This window comes from Dipodomys ordii, unplaced genomic scaffold, assembly GCF_000151885.1.
Source record: "Dipodomys ordii isolate 6190 unplaced genomic scaffold, Dord_2.0 Scaffold62, whole genome shotgun sequence".
NCBI classification, from domain to species: Eukaryota; Metazoa; Chordata; class Mammalia; order Rodentia; family Heteromyidae; genus Dipodomys; species Dipodomys ordii.
Genome location: NW_012267278.1, coordinates 7,036,527 through 7,059,848, shown reverse-complemented (window position 1 = coordinate 7,059,848; position 23,322 = coordinate 7,036,527). Strand labels below are relative to the sequence as shown.

The window sequence follows — 23,322 nt, the reverse complement described above, 5'->3', positions numbered from 1 at the left end:
GCCCATCAAACAATGCCATATTTTGATTTGTTTTCTTTTAATTTTTGAATGTGAATCAAAACATACACACTGAACAGTATGTTAAACCAACCAAATTGGAGCTATATATATATATATATATATATATTTTTTTTTTTTTTCAGTCGTGGGGCTTGAACTCTGGGCTTGGGCGCTGTCCTTGCATTCTTCAGCTCAAGGCAAGCAGTTTACCACTTGAGCTACAGTGCCACTTCCAGTTTTCTGGTGTTTATTGGAGATAAGAGTTTCACGGACTTTCCTGCTCAGACTGGCTTTGAACTGTGATCCTCAGATCTCAGCCTCCTGAGTAACTAGGATTACAAGCATGAGCCACTGGTGTCTTGCTTGAAAACTACATTTTTATCCATGGAGTATGGTCTGTAATGGATATTTCTACATTGTTGTTATTGAGATTACTGAATTAGTGATTCAAAATTTATCTTAAAAGTGAGAAAAATACCCAACAACAACAAAAATTCCTTTTATCTCCTAACTTGTCCATTATATTCATGGTTGCAGAGTGGTTCCTCATCATTACTTGGCCTTTTCTGGAGAAATAGTTCTGTACTCTTGCTCAAGACTGATGTATTTGCCTAACATTAAATAAAAACAGTGCACATGCGAGCCCAGGGCAGGCTACAAAAGAGCTCTTCCACTGAGCTACACTTTCATGCCTGTGTAATTTTGCAATAAAAACTTTACATATATAACAACATTCAATGAGTATTTTGTTTGTGAAAGTCAATTTGGTAATGTAAAAAGAATTTTAGTAGATCCCATGAACCAATTTCAAGCAGATAATTTTAAAATTGTTTCTTAAGGAAGCTTGACATCATATACAACTAATATCTTTGAGCCTAAATGAGAACATTCATTTTATTCATATATGAGAAAAATTCTGGTATTCTTGCCAAGCAGATTATTACTTCCATAAGCAAGAAGAGATACAGAATGCACCTTTAGAAAATACAATGAGGATTGGGAAGGTGGCTCAGTGGTAGAGTACTTGACTTGCACGCATGAGACCCTGGGTTCGATTCCTCAGTATCACATAAGCAGAAAAAAACTGGAAGTGGTACTGTGGCTCAAATGGTAGAGCACTAGTCTTGAGCTAAAGAGCTCAGGGACAGTGTCTAGGCCCAGTGTTCAGGCCCCATGACCCACCAAAAAAAAAAAAAGATATGATGAGATTTGAATTACAGATAAAGCAAACATGAACCTTGAGAAGACCAGAAAGATTCCTTGAATATTATGAATATAAGTCACAAAAAAGCCAATTTATGCTATATTTTATTAACACAATTTTGTGAGCTGAGAAAAATTTCATCAAACAGAACTAGCTAATCAATGAATCGATTACTGAAGTAAATAACTTGAAATTACTTCTGAAAGCTAAGGGTATACCTAGAAAAAGAAACCAAATACAACCCCTGTTTTCACAGTACAGTTGGTGCCCTGCATCTTGTATATAATTCTAATTTGGGGAGGGGAAGGGAAATAACAAAATGCTGAAATAAGGATACAGGTTGACCCATTGTAACAATGAGATGTACAAGACACTATGTTCAAAACAAACTTTACAACCTGGGTGGGGGAGAGAGGAGGTGGGAAGGAAAGGGAGTTAACAATGCTCGATAGGAAATGTACTCACTATCTTACTCATGTAACTGTAACCCTTCTGTACAGTATTTTCACAATAAAAAAACATATACAAAGAAAGAAAAAAGAAAAAGAAACCAAAGGCAAAACAGCAAACAAAATTATACAAATTTGAATATTTGTGAGAAAAAATAAATTAAGTATGAAATAGCTACCCAGAACACTTATTGAGTATAAAACATACTTTGAATATAGCTTAGGAACAAATATAAATACATGGTAAATGGATGTAGGATACTGCCACAAACGTTAAATAAATTGCAAAGATGGCTTGAAAAAAATGCAAAACAGCAATGACGAAAAAGAATAGATACATATGTATGTTTAATAATTGCTAAATGAATAAATGAATGAGATTAAAATATCAACCAAAAAAAAGCCAAGTTTTTACAGGAAGTAACACACTTACATATTCTATGCATTTATTCAGTACATTCAACAAGAACTTCTATTATATTTATTAATAATTCAAATATTTGTGACATCATTCTTATTAGTGTGTTTAGAGTATAGCAGGACAATATAAGCAAAAATAAAATATAATTTTAATTCATGGGAATACATGTCATTTTCAGATGAAGAAAATAACACATTTGTTCAGCTTAAAATTATATTCAGAGTTTAAATAATTAATTGGCTAAGCCAATGTCTCAACCCATTAGATATCTAAGTTGAAATTAGCGATAGAAAAGAAACCAATTTAAATATGATGTGATACTTAGAACAGCAAAGCACATATAAGTTTTTACTATATGAAAGTACAGTCAGTGGCCACCCACAACTACACAAAGTGTTGTTGAATATATGTTTTGAAGTAGGATCAAGATACATGGGTGAGATAGTGACAGGAAAATATTTATTATATAGAGTATAGTATTTATAAAACACAGCAACAAAATAATTCAGGAAAACTCCAATACTCTGTAAACTCTATATTTGGAAAGAAGTGGAAAGCATTGCATTATTGATCAATAAATTAAAATTGTTGTGCCTTATTCTATGCCTTTCTCATAAATTTAATTCAAAGTAATACATGTGTTGTTCTAAGATTAGGGAAATAACACATTTCTTTATCTAACAAATATGTACAGAGGAAATGTGTATAAAGTGCTCAAGAAGAGGCATGTGCAAAAACCTTAGGATATAATGATGACAAACTCTCAACCCATAGGGTATTTAAGTTTAAGCTAAATGAAATCAGGATATAGAAAATGTTTGATGTTTCTTTCCTTTAAGTCACTTAGAGTCTGACACAGTAGATCAAGTCTATGTCTACTAGTAAACTTGTCTATGATAAGTAAAAATAAAATGCAATTGTTTTAAGGTAAAGGAAATAAGTTTATTTTAAAGTGAAAGAAAAGCCACAGAAGAAAGTATCAGACACTCCAAGTCAGGAGATGAGTCTAAAACAGAGTCTAAAAAAATTTTTAATTCTATTTAGTTTTTAATTTTAATACATATGAGCTACAAAACATACACTAAAAATGTTTATATATACATGATGTATACATACATACAGAAAACATATTTCTATATGCACATATAAATACTCATATACATATAAATCATATATATATCCATTATGACTGAGATTTAAAAGATCCAGAGAATGCTACAGTATTTAGAATATTGCCAATCAAAAACAATTATTAGGTTGCTTCCAGTCATTTTAAGAACATTAAATATTAGAAAAGAATTAAAAAGCCAAAGTTCAAAAAAAGACAACTTTGGCATATTTATTTACTTATTTATGCTTTCTTTATATAGATTAATAACAAAAATATCTGCAGCATAAGGGAGAGTTGAGAGGGGTGGGTATGAATGATGAAAGGAGTGACATTGATAAAGATGCACTATATTCACAAACTGCTTTGTTGAAAGGGAACTCCTTTCTATGACCGCTTAAAGATAAAAAAAAATTAAAATGTATATCTGCACTGGGCACCAGTGGCTCATGCCTACAAATCCTAGCTACTCAGGAGGCTGAGATCTGAGGATCACAGGTTGAAGCCAGCTTGGGTGGAAAAGTCCCCAAGAGACTCTTATCTCCAATTAACTACTCAAAATCAGAAGTGGAACTGTGGCTCAAAGTAGTGCTAGCCTTCAACAGAAGAGCTCAAGGACAGCACCCAAGCCCCAGTCCAAATCCCACACTGTCAAAGAGATAAAATTAAATAAACAAATAAGTAGTTTTTTGGAAGGTGGAGATTAGGAGGATTGTGTTTCAAAGCCAGACCTAGCAAAATAGCAACAGAATCCTATTGCAGCCACTAAGCCAGCTGTATTCACATGGCTTTAAATTACCATATTGTATCATTAGCTTTTTGAAGAAAAGAGATAATCCAGAATATATGAAACAAAATAACCAAGTGGAGAATCAGTGTTTAGAAGTCCAGACTAAATAAGTAGAAGTGTAAATTAATTTATGTGGTAGCAGAATGTACCAAATACATTGGTATAAACCACTAGAAGATTTGACTTTACTTTCATTAACAAATGTTAGATATCTTTATAGTGTATAAGGAAAATTAACTCTGCAAAAGTTTGTAAGATGCCACTAAATATACATTAATATGGAGTCCCTTGTACAGGTAAACTTACCTTGCAATAGTATAGGAGGAACTACATTCACACACAAATGGTACAACGGCATATCTACCTTTCTGGCAATCAGAAGAATTTCTAGTATTTGTCATTTTATAATTCTTCAGTGAAAGGGAAAGAGTTGTGTAAATAGTTTACTGAAAAGGTCATATAAATGTAAAGGGGACCCCACTGGGTAAATATGCTGAAATAGAAGGAAATACAAAGATATTAATATTTATATGAGTAAAGATATATTGATATATTAGATAAAGATAGGTATATTAACACTTTTGATAAGTGGAACAAAATAATAAATGATAAATCAGTGTCACTTTAAAAAATAATTTAATTTATATGCGACATTCTTCTTGAAGGTAAGTTAAAAGTTTTATTTCCTATAAGTAAGTTGAATAATTGGCTAGGGGATTATAGAAGTTAAGTTTCATTATTTACGACTCCCAGGTGTGATAAATGAGGGCAAAGAACTATTGCTTACCTTTTTTTTTTTTTCAGCTTCCCTCCCCCATTAATGATGCGCATAGAGAACAGAGTAGTGCAGCTTCCATGAACCACCCAAATGATGTATTTGGTGTGATCCTGTCCTCATGTCTGCCCAGTGGCCTGTCTTTTAGCATCCATCCACTGGGTTGAGTGGATATAACATGTCTGAACACATTACACCTAATCATGTGTATGGCCTAATGGATGAGAAAGTATTACTTTCATTAAAACCTCTCTTATAGAACAGGAGGAAATATGAGAATGAGTCATCTATATAAGATTGTGCTATAAACTTCTTTTCGGGAGTATTTTAAAAGGTACAAAGGGGTATTTTTTTTTAATTTCCAAAGATAATTCCAAGAATGGTTTTACTAGGTGGGAGGCTCCATAAAATACTCATCAATCCCTCTCTGCAGCCTGCCTTTGCCCCAGGGTTTTCTCTGTCTTTTAGGTTGGCTTTCTTTCTTCATAATGAGGGTATATGATAGATCCATTATACTTAAAGATAGACCTTTATCATGAGTTTCTGGCCAGTATCAAAGTATCGTTGGATGTGGTTTATCTTAGTGAATGGAAGTTTGAATGGAAAATTAAACTCCCACTCTTGACTGTCTCAGTAGCATGGCTCATTGTGTTCTTCGATGTCACACTTCACTGGACACACTTCACAGAGCAGTGAATCATGCTTAAAACAAGCAGCCTTTAATGACAGCAGATAAATGCAGCAGAGGTGAATGATGAGTGCTGGCAGTCTTAACTTTCTCCTGTAGTATTTGCTCTCAATGCCTGATGGACAATTTACAAGATACATATGCTATTTTATAGATTGGAACTTGGGATCCAGCCAGTGGCCTAAATATGACGGAAAGTCAAAAGGGGAAACCAGCTAACATCACAGACTCCTTATCTAATCGTTCTTTGATTGTTACCACCATTTTGGTAAGTATATGTTTTTCCATTATTTTCAGACAAATGTAGATTCTCATCCACATAGAAAAAAAAAGGACATTATAATTGGAATAGTAATGAATAGACCGTGATGCATTTTACATTATTTAGTAATTACTGCATCACAGACTAGTCAATGGTAATTTAGTCAAGGTTTTATTTTATTAATCTTGAATGATATAAATTACATATTAATGTTTAAGATGTATATATTGATAGATAATAATTTCAGATACTACTGGAATCTTTACAGTTCTGCAGAATTAGTCACTGTCAAAGAAATGGAAATATCAAGATTTGAAATATACATAAACATGTAGATGTATAGATATAGTTCAATGAAGAGACAGATGTGAACTATATTTCTCTTCCTTTCTTGAAAATACATTTCAGGGGTTATAGCATTTATTTTTGAATATTGATTTTGTCTTTTCCTTCAGTTTCATTGTTTTTATTGAGAATAATTTATACTTCAATAGTCTCCCTTATAAAAATCAAATAACAAGTGCTTTTTGAAGGCAGAAATACGTCCATTCTAAAAGAATTAAGTCATTATTGATACCCTAGATAGTTTTACCCCTGTTGTAATTGTATACTTTAATTAAATTTCAAAGTAATAGTCACTTATGTTGCTTGCAAAAAGAAATCTTAATTTTAGAATAAGCAAGGAACTCATACATTGATTCAGTACTTGTAGAAGTTTATCAAAGCTCATTCTTAGACTACTCCAGGAGTCAAATGAACATCCAACAAATCAATACAAATATTTAGCATTAATTTCTAAGTTTGATTTACAGTGAGAAATCAAGCCAGAAGGAATTTATAATTATACTTTTAGTAGCAAAAGGAGTGTCAAAACTAGAAATGTCCAAAGAAAATAGATAGATTCAAAGATTTTTGATAGTGAATCAAAGAAGGTAATTATGAGGACTGTTGAAAGTAGTCAAGATTTTAATTTCTGCCTTGCAAAAGACCTCAGGACACTTGTTTTATCTGTAGACGAACTTTGAGTCCTCTTTAAATGTAATTTAGATCTCTCTTTACAAACTAATTCCCCTAGCCACAATGCAGCCATATTCATTAGTCAAAGTATGCTCAGAAGACAGTAATACATCTTCTGTTTTACCAACCAGTATGTCAGTGATCACATTATATCATAGTATGAGTATTGCAGTGATTGTAACCATCCCGTCTCCCTGTCTATATCCTCACTCCTTTCCAGTACTTCCCATCCTCACAGAAAAATAGAATGCTACTTCCCTGCTGACTTGCTTAGACAATATTTTAGTGAATCCTTATTGAACATTTCAAGCTAAAAAAATCTAGTCTTAATATTCAAGGCCTTCCATTATCTTAACTTCTTCCGTTGTTTATTCTAATTTCCCCTCTGTGCTTTAACTGAACTTCAAAACCCAGTAGCTTGCTACTGCCATTGCGTAAACTCTGTTCTCTCCCTGTAATATGTTCCTGTCCATTTATGGTATTATAGTATTTGTCAGTACTATTTGTAGCTCAGAATAGATATTGTGTTATTCTTCAGTTATTTGTTGGGTGCCTTATTTTTCCGAACACCCTGAAGATCCTTGGAGGGAAAGAATTTGATGAAGTCTTCTGTTTTTTACACCACATATGCCCTGTAACTTTTGCCGAGTAAGGAATGTTATACAGAAGAAATCTAACCTCAGCAATCCCACCCCTATAGCTCTTTCTAAATCTGATGAAACAACCATCCTCACATCTACCAATTATTTTAGGCCTTCAAAATCTTTACTCAGTTCTTTATGTTCTCTTGGATAAACGCAATTCATCATTCCAGACTCATACTACATACAGTCCACTCCATGAAATGCTTTCATCTCTTCGTTGCATGTGTTAAGGGTAGGAGGTTGTATATTTCATCTCCAACAATATTTCATCATGGCACTTACCAAGTACTTCTTTTTAATTTGTGAAAAATTGTGTGTGTGTCTCTATCTCCACTTGACCTGAACTATACAAGGCCAATAATCTAATTTTAAACTTTTAAGTTTCTCAAGGTTGCAGGAAAAAACAACAACAAGAAACCTTGGGCACAGCAAACATTCATGAAGGTTTATCAAATTAAATGTAATAAATGGTATTTAATTTAATGAGCAATTGGGGGAAATAACCGACCTTTAAATGTCTATACTAAAATACTTTTCAAGTATGCCAGTTATTGCAATCTTTTAGTGAAAACAAATCAGTTGCGTAATATTACCTATGTAATTTCTCAATCTTGCTCAATTGCTTAAGGTAATTTTATGGGGAATATTCAGTTATTTTCTCAATCATGAAGAATTTTATATTAAACAAGTATTATTAAACAAGTCTATTAAACAAGTAGCATTTAATTTTAAATATATGTCAGAACCAGCCATAAGGCTTTAAGAAAAGCTCTGCTATTTCAAACATATTTCATACCATTTGGATCTGTGTATTTCAACTGTGGGCTTGATCAGCTTCATCCTTTAAAATTCCATAAAGAATGTTGGTGTGTAACTACACCTAAAGACAATTATTTATATCAATAGGTTTTATAACTAAATGTAAGAATAATTATCAAACTTCCTCTATACTTAGATTTTGGAAGTAGGTTTTTTTTTTGGGGGGGGGTCTGGTCGTGGGGCCTGAACTCTGGGCCTGGGCACTGTCCCTCAGCTCTTCAGCTCAAGGATAGTGCTCTACCACTTGAGCCACAGCGCCACTTCTGGCTTTTTTCATTTTGCTTATGTGGTGCTGAGGAATCGAACACAGGGCCTCAGGCAAGCAAGGCAAGCACTCTACCACTGAGCCATCTTCCCAGCCCGGTTATTTTAACTTAAGAATAAAATACTGTTAGTTTCTAAAATGATTTTGTAATTTCCTAAAAGGATAAAAACGTCTTCTTGTTTTCATAGAGCTTAGTTTCTTTTTTAAACCAATTTCTGAATATGCTGGTTATCAGGTATTGACAATTAAGATATCAAACTTGGAGGAACTATTTCCCTGATTATGTGAACTTTAAGCTTAGTATAATTTACTACTATTTCACTTATTATTTATGGAGAGATTCAGATTGATTAATGTTATGGCTGGCCTTTTTTGTTTTCTCTTTTAGAACTCAAAGGAAATTCTAAGTATATTGTGATCAATGGTGTGTCTCCAAAGTCACTGTCATGTAAAGAGAACACAAAGAATAATTCACTTATGGTTCTTATTCCATACTTTTATGATAAGTCCTTTGAAAAAAGTGAAATATTATTGAGTATCATCCAGCTAATTGTAACGAGTTCTATTTTTCATGAACATTACCGATTTACTCATTTATTTAAATTAGCCCACTCATTACTTTATTTAACAAACATCTATTGAATGTAGCTATATTTGATGAATGAAGGAGACATAGCATTTCCTCTTATGGAGTTTAGAAGATTTATTTATTTTTATTTTTTGTTCATCATGGGGCTTGAACTCTGGGCCTGGGCGCTGTCCCTCAGCTCTTTAGAAGAAGGTGAACACCCTACCACTTGAGCCACAGTGCCACTTCTGTTTTTCTGGTGGTTTATTAGAGATAAGAGTCTCAAGGACTTTCTTGCCTGGGCTGGCTTTGAACCATGATCCTCAGATCTCAGCCTCCTGACTGAGAGGCTAGGATTACCAGCATGAGTTAATGGATTCCTGTGGGAAATTATATATGAACAGCTTGTGAGTCAAATATATGGAAAAAAGTAAATGGTGTGATACCCTACTTTATAGATGAAACTGAATTACCCTGAAGATTAAGAGTAGGGCTGGGAAGGTGGCTCAGTGGTAGAATGCTTGCCTTGCATGCTCAAGGCCCTGAGTTCGATTCCTCAGCACCACATAAGCAAAAAGAAAAAAGCCAGAAGTGGCACTGTAGCTCAAGTGGTAGAGCACTAGCCTTGAGCTGAAGAGCTGAGGGAAAGTGCCCAGGCCCAAAGTTCAGGCCCCACGACCGGACCAAAAAAAAAAAAAAAAGATTAAGAGTAGAAGGACAAGTCACATTGAAACTCCCAATGGATAAATAAGCAGTTGCAATTCATTTTGGAAAGAACTGACAAGGGAAAAGGAGGAGAAAGAGTGTGATAGACAGAAACACATATGCAAAGATCCTAATCTAAGACCGATCCCAGAAAGTTTTCAAAATTAACAGAAAGGATGGTGCTTTGCTCTGCTTCTCAGCTCATCCTTTGGCAACTGTGGTTAATTGTAAGTGGTAATAGCAGAAATTTATTAAATACCTCACACATTATTAAATACATCACACATTATTATTAAATACATCACACATAGTTCCAAGCACTCTCCATGCATTTATGAAATTTGCATCTCAGTCTTTTGTGGTAGATAGCACTATTTAATATCTTCTTATAGTCGTCACAGAGTCACACAGCTAGAAAACTGTAGGGTCTCTTCCAATATATTGAATTAGTTTGAGCTACTACTATCATACAAAGTGATTTCCAGTGCTTTACATTGGAAAAAAAACTAACAGCACCATTGGAACTCAGTATTGCCCTGTACAATTAGGTATCTGACACACCATTTCTAAAGAAAACAACACTTTGATTGGGAATCACTCACCAACAGAAAACCTTGTTGTGAAAGAATATGCCATGTATGGCAGTGCAATATGATGCTCTTGTGGGTATGTCACTGAGTATCCTAGGATTCACCTCTACAGAGGCCAGGATTCAGGCCATTCTTGCTTGGATCTGTTGGGCCTCTATAGTCTGTGTTTTCCTAATAGAATATTTGTTTGTTTTCAGCTTCTGTACATCAAAATTTCAGATACTTGAAGGGAAAAAAGTATAATATTAGAACAACTTTTTTAAAAAAATCTTTGGAATCTGGATGAAGAACTGTAGCTTGTATACAAATGTTTTCTTCACTTCAGCAATATAACCTAGACCCAGTACACACATAGTCATATTATGAGGAGAATTCACTTTAGAAAGCGCTAATCTTCTTTGTGATATGTAGATTGCTTCATTGTTTTGAAGTAAGTTTTAAGATATCACTAATTTGGACATTTTCAGATCTCCTGCTACAATAATATACCTAAAGCTGCAGTCTACAAATGTCTTCTTGTTCTCTATTTTCACATATTGCTTCTTTGACCTTTGAATTTGAAATTTGATGTGCTTTCATTTGTTTCTCATTCTTTGTAGAACAAAACTGATGAAAATCACATTTTCTTGCATAATAATTTTGTCATGTGTTTGATTAAATTACGACAAGAATACTAGTCTTGAGCAAGTACTGAGAGTTTTGGGAGAATCACCTGTGCTAAAAGGTGTAGTCTATAACATGATTCTGCTGTCTTTCCTCTTATAGATCTACCAGTTAGAGGGAGGATTGGATGACTGAATACTTATTTAGGTTCACATATGGAGTGCCTGTTTCCTCTCAGATTGCTTGGTGTTCAATAGATTTTTTTTCATTTCCTCTAAACATGTTGAGTGCTTCCCACTGTGTTTCTTCTCTATAATAATTGATTTTTGTCCATCAAAAGATTATAGCATTTAAATGTCTCTGTACATTTCTTTCCTTTCCTGACTAGAAGCACTTTAGTATGCAAATAGCAATGCTTTGCAACTATGCATTACTTTTTGTAGGAAAGCATTTACTCTCAAGATGATATTTTTTTTCTTCCCAGTTGCTCAATGAATTTAACAAATGTGCCTGAGCCTGCGACTTAAGCCTTATTTATTCCCCCCAGTATTTTGTGGAAGGTTGTATATTAGAGTCTCCAGTTTACTTGCTTATGCTTGTAAAGCTTTTTTGTTACAGTTCACAGATACAGAGGCTTATCTGGGAGCAAACTCCCAAGGACAACAGAAGGATTCACAGTACAAAAGAGAGAAGTGACCATGTCATCCCCTAAGTGGTTTTGCAGCTTCTTCTGTAATATCAACAAAGGCAGATTTCTAAGGCTTCCAGAATGTCACAGCAATCACTTTTCCCTCGGACTGTTCTTAAATCCATTGTCCTAGAAAGACTATTTCATACGTAGTTCTTAGAGAGTTGTAGAGCATTCAAGTTTGGAAACCCAGACACTACAGCTTCACAAAGAGAAAGATCTTCATGCTTCTAAACAGGCATAAGCATATATTGTGGAACTAATAGGATCAAATAATGTATAGAATAGGTGATAGAGTCTCATGTGCAAATACTCCTTACATTCCAACATGTGAGGTAAGAAGAGGTTGGTCTAACTTAATCTTGTATCTCATTCATGCAACCATTTTGGTCAAAGGCAATCAAGCCTTTCTCACCATACTTTCTTCTATTTAAGACAATATATTGACATTACATTCCTCTATACCATTTGAACTGTGATAGCTGTATTTTACTTCTAAAGTATTTTAGTTATCATTCTCTCAATTACATAAATATAAAACTATTTGTGCTGGTAGAAGAGTTGGAAATAATAGAAAATAAAGTGTTTTGATATGTAATTAGGAATGATTCCTTAAAATCCAATTATCTTAAAGTCTTTGCAACTAATCACTACTCTTATTTTAATTTACTCTTTAATTTTTTACTACACACAGATATACACAATATAGATACACACAAGTATACCTACATAAACAAATCTACCCTTGCTTTTCTAGTCATTTTGAACTGTCTACTTCAATTATCTATGAACATCAAGATTCATAAGCAAATTCATTTTAAACAATTATCATCATTATCCAGTAATTATACTTTATTATGATTTTATTATTTGATTGTCTAAATTATTGCACACACTATAATTCTGTTGAGGACTACTTTAATATGAAATTATATTGTTTTCTATAGAAGAAATAAGAGAGAAATCTGAAGTTTTTGTTTAGTTTAACTGTGGGAAAACTATACTGAAAGTGCACATTTCTATCTTTCCTTTCTCATTGTAAGACCATACACAATGAAACAATTCAAATGTAGCTCTTATTTCAAACGGAGGGTCTAATGTATATTTTCATCTGCTGATTTAAAGTAGTCAATGTCCAGTTTGAGGTTATGGTTCTATTATGTTCTGGTACTATTCTGCCTGATTCTCTTATATTTTTAGTCTCTGTTTAGTATTTCACTGCTATTTCTATTTTATTCATCTAGAGTTTTAGTGGATATTTAAGTCCTTATAAAACCCATATCTACAATTTAAGCACCAAAAAGAAAGAAAGGGTATATTGTGCTAAAAATATCCAACAAAGAAAATGTGTCACATTTTGAACAAACATGTTGTGGTTTATTCATGCATACTGTTGAGTAGGCTTTATTACTAGAGTGTGCTTTGAGAAATATTGTACTTATAAGAAACAGAGATGGTACTATAGAAAAATCAAAGGTGGAACTATGCGTGTGTGTGCATGTGTGTGTGTGTGTGTGTGTCTGTGTGTGTGTATCAGATAAGACAAAAACTATTGAGAAATATATATAGGATTTAAGGGTTAAAGGCCTAGAGGCAGAGATGTTAGCTTGTTCATGTGTGTTGGGAAAGAAGATAATGAAGTCAATTTAGTCATGTATGAATGGTGATGCTGGCAATAAATTTTATGCAGTCAAATCTTGATAATTAATTTGAAGGGATAATAAATGAGGCGCGGAGACAAAGCACAGTTTGGAGATTAGCTCATAGGTGCAGTCTCCCTTCCCAGCAAATCTTTTACTGGAACAGCAGTGAAATGGTACATTTGATTGATTAGAACTTCACCTTTCCCCCATCTTTGTTCCTATGAATTAAGCTAATTAAACATTTAATGGCCAAAATACCAGTATCAGCAGAAAGATGGTAACAAGTAAGGCCTCCCATGTAAACTGGTATTTTAATCATGTGGAAGAGGTTAAGGACATCCCAGGTTTTACTGTAGTAGGACATTTTTTAATATGTGTGCTATGCTCAATCTTTCTTTAAACCTATGTTATTCTGATATCAGAAAATACCTTTCCCGAAATATTAAACAACAATGTTAAAAAATCTCTGGTCCTGTTTTTTTTTTTAATGAGTTCAACTGTCTTATAGTCATTTTTTAAAGATACACTGTAATCTCAAGTCCATGAATACTATTTATTTTTTTAAAAAAGATATTTTTGCTAACTTCCCCAAATCCAGTAGATTTTCTCTAGTTTCAGAGAAAACGCAAAACATTTTCTAGATAGTTACAAATAACATAAGGATTTGAGTATGCCTACATCATTAACTAAAACTTTTCCTGTGTGTCTAAAAGGATGTTGAAAAAGAATGCTTTTGAATAATAGGCTTACAGAAGAAAAGAAGGAATGGAAAAAAGGAGAGAGAGGAAGGGAGAGAGAGAGGGAGGGAGGCAAGAAGGAAGGAAGGAAGAGGGGAAGGAAGAAAGGAAGGAAGGAAGGAAGGAAGGAAGGAAGGAAAGAAGGAAGGAAAAAAATGGAAAATGAAAAAGGAATTCTTATAGATTGCCCCATGTTGTTTTGAAATTTGTTTCAAAAATAAAAAGTACAATTTATTTAAAAAGTTATTAAAGTAAAATATTGGTCAATTGACCTGTTGCTTGATTATAGTTGTGTTTAAACCTACACCCCAGGTTAGGTTTTGTTTTCTGTCTGGATAGTAGATGTGATTGTACCTTTTTTATAGTGTCTGGAGGGACTGGGAATGTAGCTTAGTGGTAGCGTGCTTGCCTTGCAAGCATGAAGCCCTGGGTTCAATTCCTCCGTACCACATAAACAGAAAAGCTGAAGAGGTGCTGTGGTTCAAGTGGTAGAGCAAAAGCTCAGGACAGTGCCCAGGTCCCAAGTGCAACTACCAGGACTGGCAAAAAAGAAGAAAAAAAATAGTGTCTGGAGACATGGAAATGAGGTTTGTTTTCCAGGCAAGAGCACATCACAGGAGTCGACATGGGCACTTACTTCACAGTAGTTTTTGATCCTCAACAGATCAGTCATTTTCGTATCGCCTTAATTTGAAAATATTAAGTTGTTCTGATGGCAGCTGCTAGGCCTTTTCACTTTTCCTCTAGGTAGTCACGCTTCCATTGTGATAACCTGTACTGCATAGTGGGTTTCTGATTTGAATGCTAATTAGGGATGGGAAAATTCAGACTTTTAAAAGCCACTGTGAATAAAAGAAAATTGAAAGTCAGTAGAAAATCTGTATTTTCTGGAGTGGCAAAAACAGGAAAAACGAAAATTAGAAATGAACAGATAGTGGCTTGTCAGTGGAATCATAATGAACAGCTCATGTTATTATTTACACCTTTCTGTTTTTTACTATCCTATGACCATGTTGGAAATTAATTTGGTCTTTGCTCTGTTTAGTTTATATGTAATTTTCCTACACCCTTTAGAGTATTACTAATCATTGAATGTAATCAAATGCTAGAAGTAAGCCTAATTGTCAACTATTCCTTTACATACATGATTGTTTTCTCTTTTGAGATAAAAATTTTGCTACCTACATTTGCAAAACTTAATTTGGTTTTGAGAATAATAACTGAAGATTACATTAAAAGGGCTAAAACATTATTTAGGCTAGTGGTGCTATTTATTATAAGAAATGAGTTGAAATTACAAACTTTGATTCCTGTACAGGCCTTGTATAAAACTGAATGTTGTAAAAGTTTCATGACTATTGGTCATGCGTTTTACAAATGTTAGTGATATTGAATTGTCATTAAATTTTCTTAAATTTAAAAGTATCATTTTAAAATAATGCAAATAAATGTCTTACAAATTAATCTTTTATGTGTAATGTAACAATCTTTACCACTGCTTTCCTCTTAAAAATTATATAAAACATAATTGACTCAATTATCACTTATATATATTATTTCCAAATATCAATAATTGTGATCTGGGTGCTGGTGGCTCAACACTGTGATACTGTCTGTTTCTGAGGCTGAGAGCTGAGGATTATTGTTTGAAACCAACTTGGGCAGAAAAATCTGTGAGACTCTTCTCTCCAATTAACCACTAAAAAGTCAGAAGTGGTGCTGTGGCTCAGGTGGTAGAGTGCTAACATGGGCAAAAAGAGCTCAGGGACAGTGCTCAGGCTGAGCTCATGCTCTAGGACTTGCATAAAAAATATGAAATTATTTTGAAAATAGTTTGCCAATTATGAGACTCATAATTTCAGTCATGTATATGAATCAAATAGTAACAGAATAAATAGCTAGAAATGTTATTGTTTCTCATCATAATAGTTTTTATTTTATTTTCTTTTTTGTCGGTCATGGGGCCTGAACTCTGGGCCTGGGCGCTGTCCCTCAGCTCTTCAGCTCAAGGCTAGCACCCAACCACTTGAGCCATAGCACCGTTTCCTGATTTTTCTGCTTATGTGGTGCTGAGGAATTGAACCCAGGGCCTCATGCATGCAAGGCAAGCATTCTAGCTCTGAGCCACCTTCCCAGCCCCAACAATTTTTAAATTAAAAGCAAATACACATGGTCTGAAGTCCTTGAAGATAAATACAAGAAAATATATATTCTGGAGGGAAATGCAGGAGTTACTCAGTTAGGACGCTTCTTCTTTTGCTTGGAGGTGCCTGACAATGGCTTGCTTGCTGGCTTGACAGATGGCCTGGCACCCCATGCTAGCTGTCAAGAGGAAGAAGAAGGCTAGGGTTCTTTAGAAAAGCTGCCTTATGATATACCCCTCCTCCCCCCATTAGATCTGAAGAAGCACAGAAGCTGTAGAAATAAAACACAGAATTTCCCTTCATGAAGAGCCTGGCTCCTTATTTTTACCTTTTTTTTTTTCATCATATATCTTTTAGTGCTGGTGTTCCTTTTTATATTCTGGGGCTGGCTTTATAGTCAATACTTAGAACTAATGGAAAATCCACAAAATTAATCGTATAGATGTTTGTAATGGTAAGGGTAATCATTAATAATGTAAAAGATATGCATCTTTATGATAAAATTCCTATAAAGATTAGGAGAAAAAAAACACACAAAAACATTTTAAAATATTATGGATTAAAGTTTAAAAGATCACCTTCATCACAATTTCTGGAGGAAACACATGAATACAAATAGAATTTATGGTTTAATGATAAGAAAATACTTTGTTTTAATTAAAGAAAATCATGTTATTTTTTAATATTGCTCTTGCCATGAGTGTTTTTATGGAACTATTCCTGTGTTTGTGAGATCTACAATGAATAATTTAATAATTAATTAGACTTCAATAATTCATTAGAAATAGCCAGAATTTCCTTCCTCTTTATCAATTTTTATTTTTTTGAATTTGCTAATTATGAGTTTGATAATTATGAATTGGAGGTGTGGCTAAGTGATAGTGTACCAGACTGACTCCAAGTGTAGAGTTCAAGTCCCAGAATTTACACATGCACACAAACATTTAGCATATATTAGTCAAAGGATTTTCATTAGATTTTCATATATTTATAAAATGTGCTTTTGATCAAATCCAACCAACCTCTTACTCTTTCTTACCCTCTCTTCTTCAAGAATTTCAAACATTTATTTTTATACATGTTTTTATATTATTTTATTATTAACTAAGGCAACAGATTATGATCAAACGAAGTATTTTACTATTCGCTTTCCCAGTTAGTGAAGTTTACTTCACGATCACTCTTATTCAGCAGACATGCCACAGCTTGAATCATGGATGTATCCAGTATGGCTTTTTGATAGTAACTGGATATAAAGTCTTGAGTACCTTTTGGCCTAGGCAGGCCTCAGAAGCCTTGTCTGATGCTATTCTCCCGAGTAGCTTGGATTACATTGAACCATTAGCACTTAGCCCAAAAAGTTATTTTAAGGAATGGGTATCAAATGATTGAATAACTTGGTCACCTACAGAAGTTTGTCATTAATTTTTATAGTTTCATCTGTTGTCACAATAGCATCAATCAGTTTTAAAATAGTAAAACATTTATAATCAATCAGTTTTTAAATAATAAAACATGTATAATCTGGAAATAAGTGTTGTTCATAGTTGAAACATATTTTAATGAGCTGCTATATTTCAGTTACTATCGTATACTTAAGCAGATGCAGTTTTCAGTGTTGTATATATAATATCGAACACTTTTTATTCTTTATATCTGCATCGTTTACCTGTAAAAATAAAGAAAATCTAGTTTCAAAGCATTTACTATGCACAAAAACCCCTCTGTCATGACATCATTTGTTTGCATTAGGTCAAAATTAAAAATGTTCCAGTATTTAGGTTTTTCCCTGAAAAGATATTTGCAAAACCTTTTGTAATTTCTTTCATTGACATTTTCATTTATGTATATGTATACATATGCATTATATGTTATATATGTAGTATATATCACGTATATATATTATATATATCATATATCATATATATAATATGTATCATGTATATATACGTGATATATACTACATATATAATGAATAATGCATACATAATATACATATATGTTACATAAAATAATATAATACATATATTATATATGATGCATATGTAATACACTTTTTGAATCAGTCATACAGAAAGAATAAGTTCTCAAGTTCCATAATACATGAGAGTGACTATGACTTGTGTACTTCAGAAGAACTAGAACACAGAATTTCTTTCATGATTTAAGTGATCATTTATTTATTTTTTATGAGATCAGAGGCAAATAAGGCTGTGGTATGCTATCACATATGGCTTCCAGAGAAAATAAACCCTTAAATAATACTGGTGATGGAATCCCTGACTTCCTGAATGGTGAAATTATAGGAATGTGCCACCACAGCCACCCTTCCTAATAATTATAAGGATCCTCTAGCTGTATCTTTTTTTTTTAAGGCTTCTTTTTAGTCTATGAAATAAACATGAAAACAACCCTGGCAAGTTTATCTTCCAGTCCATCTAGTAGTTTACAAATTTTTATTTCTGTTACAAATTTAATTTCCAAATGCTTTTGCTAGTTTTTAAAATAGCATTGGTTCAGAATAACAATTTCCATCTATTCTTTATTGTTTATTTTTATGTGTATTTTATTTTCTCTGTTTTGTTTCTTCCTTGATGTTAGAAGTTCTTCTTGACTTTTCTCAAGAATGTGTTTACTGGGCTGGGAAGGTGGCTCAGTGGTAGAGTGCTTGCCTTGCATGCCTGAAGCCCTGGGTTCGATTCCTCAGCACCACATAAGCAAAAAGAAAAAAGGCGGAAGTGGTGCTGTGGCTCAAGTGGTAGAGCGCTAGCCTTGAGCTGAAAAGCTGAGGGACAGTGCCCAGGCCCAGAGTTCAGGCCTCACGACCGGACCCCCCCCCAAAAAAAAGAATGTGTGTTTACTCTTTAGAGAAAGATGTGTGTGTGTGTGTGTGTGTGTGGAGAGAGAGAGAGAGAGAGAGAGAGAGACCTGACAACAGGTGTACTGTAGTGTGGAGTGGTTGCTAGAGTTAGGGAATGTAGTCTTTCCTTGTGTGCAGACAGTCAACTAGATCTACATTTCTTTTATCTTATGCTGTTCAGTTTCTGAAAGGAAACTGCTTTCTGGGTGATGCAAATTTGTCTGCTTTCATTGTGAGACAACAAAGGACATTCTAGGTGAATCTGGAGGACACTGGGCCAAGTAAATTAAACTACAAATAGAAAGATAACCAGCATTATATGATCTAACTAGAGGAATATACATAAGCAAAGTATTAAAAGCATATATTTTTATTTGGTACCGACTATGGAGTTATTTTTTGCTGTTGTTTGTATCATTTTCTTTTAAACTTTATTTTCTTTTTTGTAAAGGTGTTGTACAGAGTGATTATGGTTGTATAAGTAAGGGAATAAATACATTTCTTGTCTAACATTTTCACCCACTTGCTCATTTTTCTCCCCGTATCCCTCCCGACTCAACTCTCCCACCCCAAAGTTGTAAAGTTCATTTCCAACCTAGTGTCTTGTGAGCTTCACTGTTGCATTGGTTCACCCTTTGTCCTTGTTTCACCGTGTTGTTATTCCCCTTCCCTTCCGCAAATCAGATAAATGTATATACAAGACACAGGGTAGCAGAATCAAAAAGAGTGACTATCAGGGATAAACCAAACGGGGAAAATGGAAAGAAACCATGAACTTGATACAGTACATGTCAATAAGTCCAACAACAACAAAAAGACCGCTGTTTCCATATCTTGGAGTTCATTTCAATTAGCATCATTTTACGTGGTCATATGTACATAGCTATTGAGCTATTGAGATCCTCTGCTAGGACTATCCTAGACATATGCTAATTATTACAAATGTGGGAAACCATAGACTGTGGACTTCTGGGCAAGGGCTTTTGAAGTGAAAGAAAATATTTTCAAACCTTAGCTGAGGGACACAGCATTAGGAAGTACTGTGGCCTTCTGTTTAATGCCAGTTTTCCAAAATGATATGCAAAGTTCCTGATGGGATTTCTGACACTGTCCCAAAATATAGTATCTTGGTGTCTGAGAAAAACTCAGAGGATCACCTTCTGACCTCTCTCTTTTTACTATGAAGTAGTACTTATGACCTACATATGAGACATGCATATTCCTAGAAAATATAGAATTAGAGTCAGTATAAGAAAGTTTGTGTGTGCTTATGTGTGTATGTGTGTGTGTGTGTGTGTATGTGCACACATGTGCATGTGTCTGTTCATGGGGCTTGAACTCTGGTTCTGGGTAATGTCCTTAAGTTTTTTTTGCTCAAACTAGTGCCCTACCATTTGAACCACAGCCCCACTTCTAGCATTTTGAGGGTTAATTGGTTATAAGAGTCTCATGGGCTTTCCTGCACAAGCTGACTTTGAACGGCTGAGCCTCAGATCTCAACCTCCTGAGTAGCTAGGATTACAGGCATGAGCCACTGGCACCCAGCTTAAGACAAATTTGATAATGAGCACATTGCATTCATTTCCTTATGGTACATTTATCATGATGCCATTTGTAGATGTAGCTGCAAAGCTCAAATAATTTGGTTGGTAATGGGAATTGGAGATGGTGTTTGCATATTGGGACATTTGTGTCACTCATATTTCTTTCCTGGCCTGATACTTCCATTGATTCTATTTTAATGCTTACCCTATTCTGTTTGGCATGGTAAGCAAATATATAGTCAGGGCTTCCAAGGAAGTTTAAAAGTGTCTTGAATGGAAACATATGTATACGTATATATGTATATATGCAAATATACATATATATATATAATATATACATATTCTCTCATTGTACCATGAGGAGGTTGTGTCTTGATGAACCAATCATAGTTCATGTCAAAAGAACCAATGTTAAAATGCACTTAGTACACTTGAATTCTAAGCATCATTGACTAACAGCACAGTATCCTGAAGACAAGACAATTTGTTGCTTACTGTAGTGATTATGAGGCTTTTTGGGAGTTGTGGCTGACTGCCACTGCCCAGCATCACTAAAGAAAATTAAAATGAGCCTGGTGCTGGTGGCTCACGCCCATATCCAAGCTACCAAAGAGGCTGAGATCTGAGGACCACAGTTTGGAGCCAGCCTGTGCAGAAAAGTCCGACACTCTTATTTCCAATAAACTACTCATAAAAAGCCAGAAGTGGTGCTGTGGTTCAAGTGATAGGGACAGAGCCCAGGCCCTGTGTTCAAGCCCTGAGGACTGAAAATGAAATTCAAATGCATAATGCTAGCTCAGGAAATAAAATCCTAATCGAAATTTTAAAGATAGTTTTTACTAAATGTGAATGCCTTAGCATCATTGTGGTTAAAAGTGGTAATTTCTAGCATCCGTAAATCAGAGACTATCGCATTTTGCTTTCTGGTAGATTCAAAAGTTCTTCATACATACTGGGAGTGGTGTTTGTGAGATGACAATCATAAAAATTCAAGATCCAGGAAGTCCTCAATTGTGTCAGATACATACAACCCAACTTCATATTCTGATAGATATCTGATTTTCAGGTCCTGATCTCTGTGTTTTCAACCACCACTTGATTACTTGATATTGATTCCTAATTAGTTCACTTCATTTGAGATTTATTGGGCATTCTAAATGATAGACTATATCTTGACTCCAATTAACCTAACTACAGTGATTTATCCCTCTTACACACACAAAAACCCAAACCAGGTGTTGGTGATTCAGGGCTGTGATCCTAGCTACTCAGGGAATTATATATAAGTATATATTTACTTATTTTTGTAACAGTTCTGGGATCTGAAGGCTGTCCCTTAACTCTGACTTTGGATTGATGCTCTATCATTTGAGCCATAATTCCACTTCTGGTTTTTATATTTGGTGGGTTTTCGTGGTCCATGAGAGAAAAGTGTCTCATGGACTTCGTTATACTAGCTGGCTATGACCCAGAATGCCCAGACCTCAGCCTCTTGAGTAGTTAGGACTACAGATATGAGCCACCCAGCTCCATGGCCTTCTGAGTTTTTTTACAGAGCACTACAAATGTTTTCTTGACGCTTTATGTTTGACCTTTGCTCAATATCAGAGTACTATATATGTAAATGAGTTATAATTCTATTGTATAGCTAGCAGAATAATATGGACAAACATGCCATGATTTATTTATACTGTTCCTTTTATTCAAGTAGGGATGCTAGCGGACAGGGAGAAAGTTTAAGGGCTCATATTTTATCTCTTTCCTTGCTTCTTATGGCCACGTCCTTTTATCCTTAAACTCCCCTTTAGAAATGAGATTTGATCAGATTCTCTTGAGTAGCCATGCCAAGGGGCATGATGATTCTACCTTTTGTTTGTCTCTTAGGAAGGTTTACTAGCTGACTCACCTTCCTCAGAGCTGACTTCAGCGTTGACTTTGCCTGTTCTACCTACTACCCATCCATCACCTTCTATTGTCAGTCAACTTCTCACCTTCCTTTGCCTTCTTTCATCGCCACACTCTAAAACCCCAGTTTCTCTGCTATTATTTATGATTTATTGCTTTCTGGCCTAGGAAAGTAATAAGACACAAAAACAGTAAAGATAAGCCTGATAAAATAGGAAGGAAAATATCAACTGCTCAGGGTTTTTGTGTTGTTGTTGTTCCAACAATTGTATTTTATTACCAGTATTATTGTGTTATTTTTAAAAATTTGGTCTATTGCATTGCTATTTTTTGAAGCTTGTTTTGTTTCATCAACTCTACTGTATTGGATGTTGGTATAATTTGTGGAGGGGAAAGGAAAAAACAAAACGTTTTAATAGGGATACAGGTGGACCCATCACAACAATGAGATGTACAAGTCGTTATGTTGAAAAACAACTTTACAACTTTGGGGGGTAAGGGGAGGGTTGGGGTGAGGGGGGAGATGGGAAGGGATGGGAAAGGGAAACAAAGGAGGAGGCAACAATGCTTGATAAGAAATGTACTCACTACCTTGCCCATGTAATTGTAACCCCTCTGTACAATATTTTCACAATGAAATAAAAAAAAGACTAAATTAAGCGCCATTAACTTTCTGAATGCATTGATACTCATGTAGTTTGGTTTTCAGCTGATTACAACAAATCAATACAAAAAGTGCTGTGGTCACAAAATCTAGACTATTGTAGTTCAAAGTACCATAGGCAGAAAAATTGTGCGACTAAATCCCCAAACAACAAGCAAAGAGCTTGGTTGGGTGTGTGGTTCAAGCAAATAAGTAAAGAAAGCAAGATCGAAACAACTGCATAGGAAAA

General features: G+C 34.5%; 1 protein-coding gene across 4 annotated transcripts in view; it reads left to right on the top strand.

The window, feature by feature from the left end:
- Grik2 (glutamate receptor, ionotropic, kainate 2) overlaps positions 1-23,322 on the top strand; it is a 563,545-nt gene that overhangs the window by 349,672 nt on the left and 190,551 nt on the right. For all 4 annotated transcript variants that reach the window (XM_013022384.1, XM_013022386.1, XM_013022387.1 and 1 more), the window contains exon 9: positions 5,590-5,703. In XM_013022384.1, the coding sequence (XP_012877838.1) occupies positions 5,590-5,703 (114 nt within the window). The remainder of the gene's footprint in view (positions 1-5,589; positions 5,704-23,322) is intronic.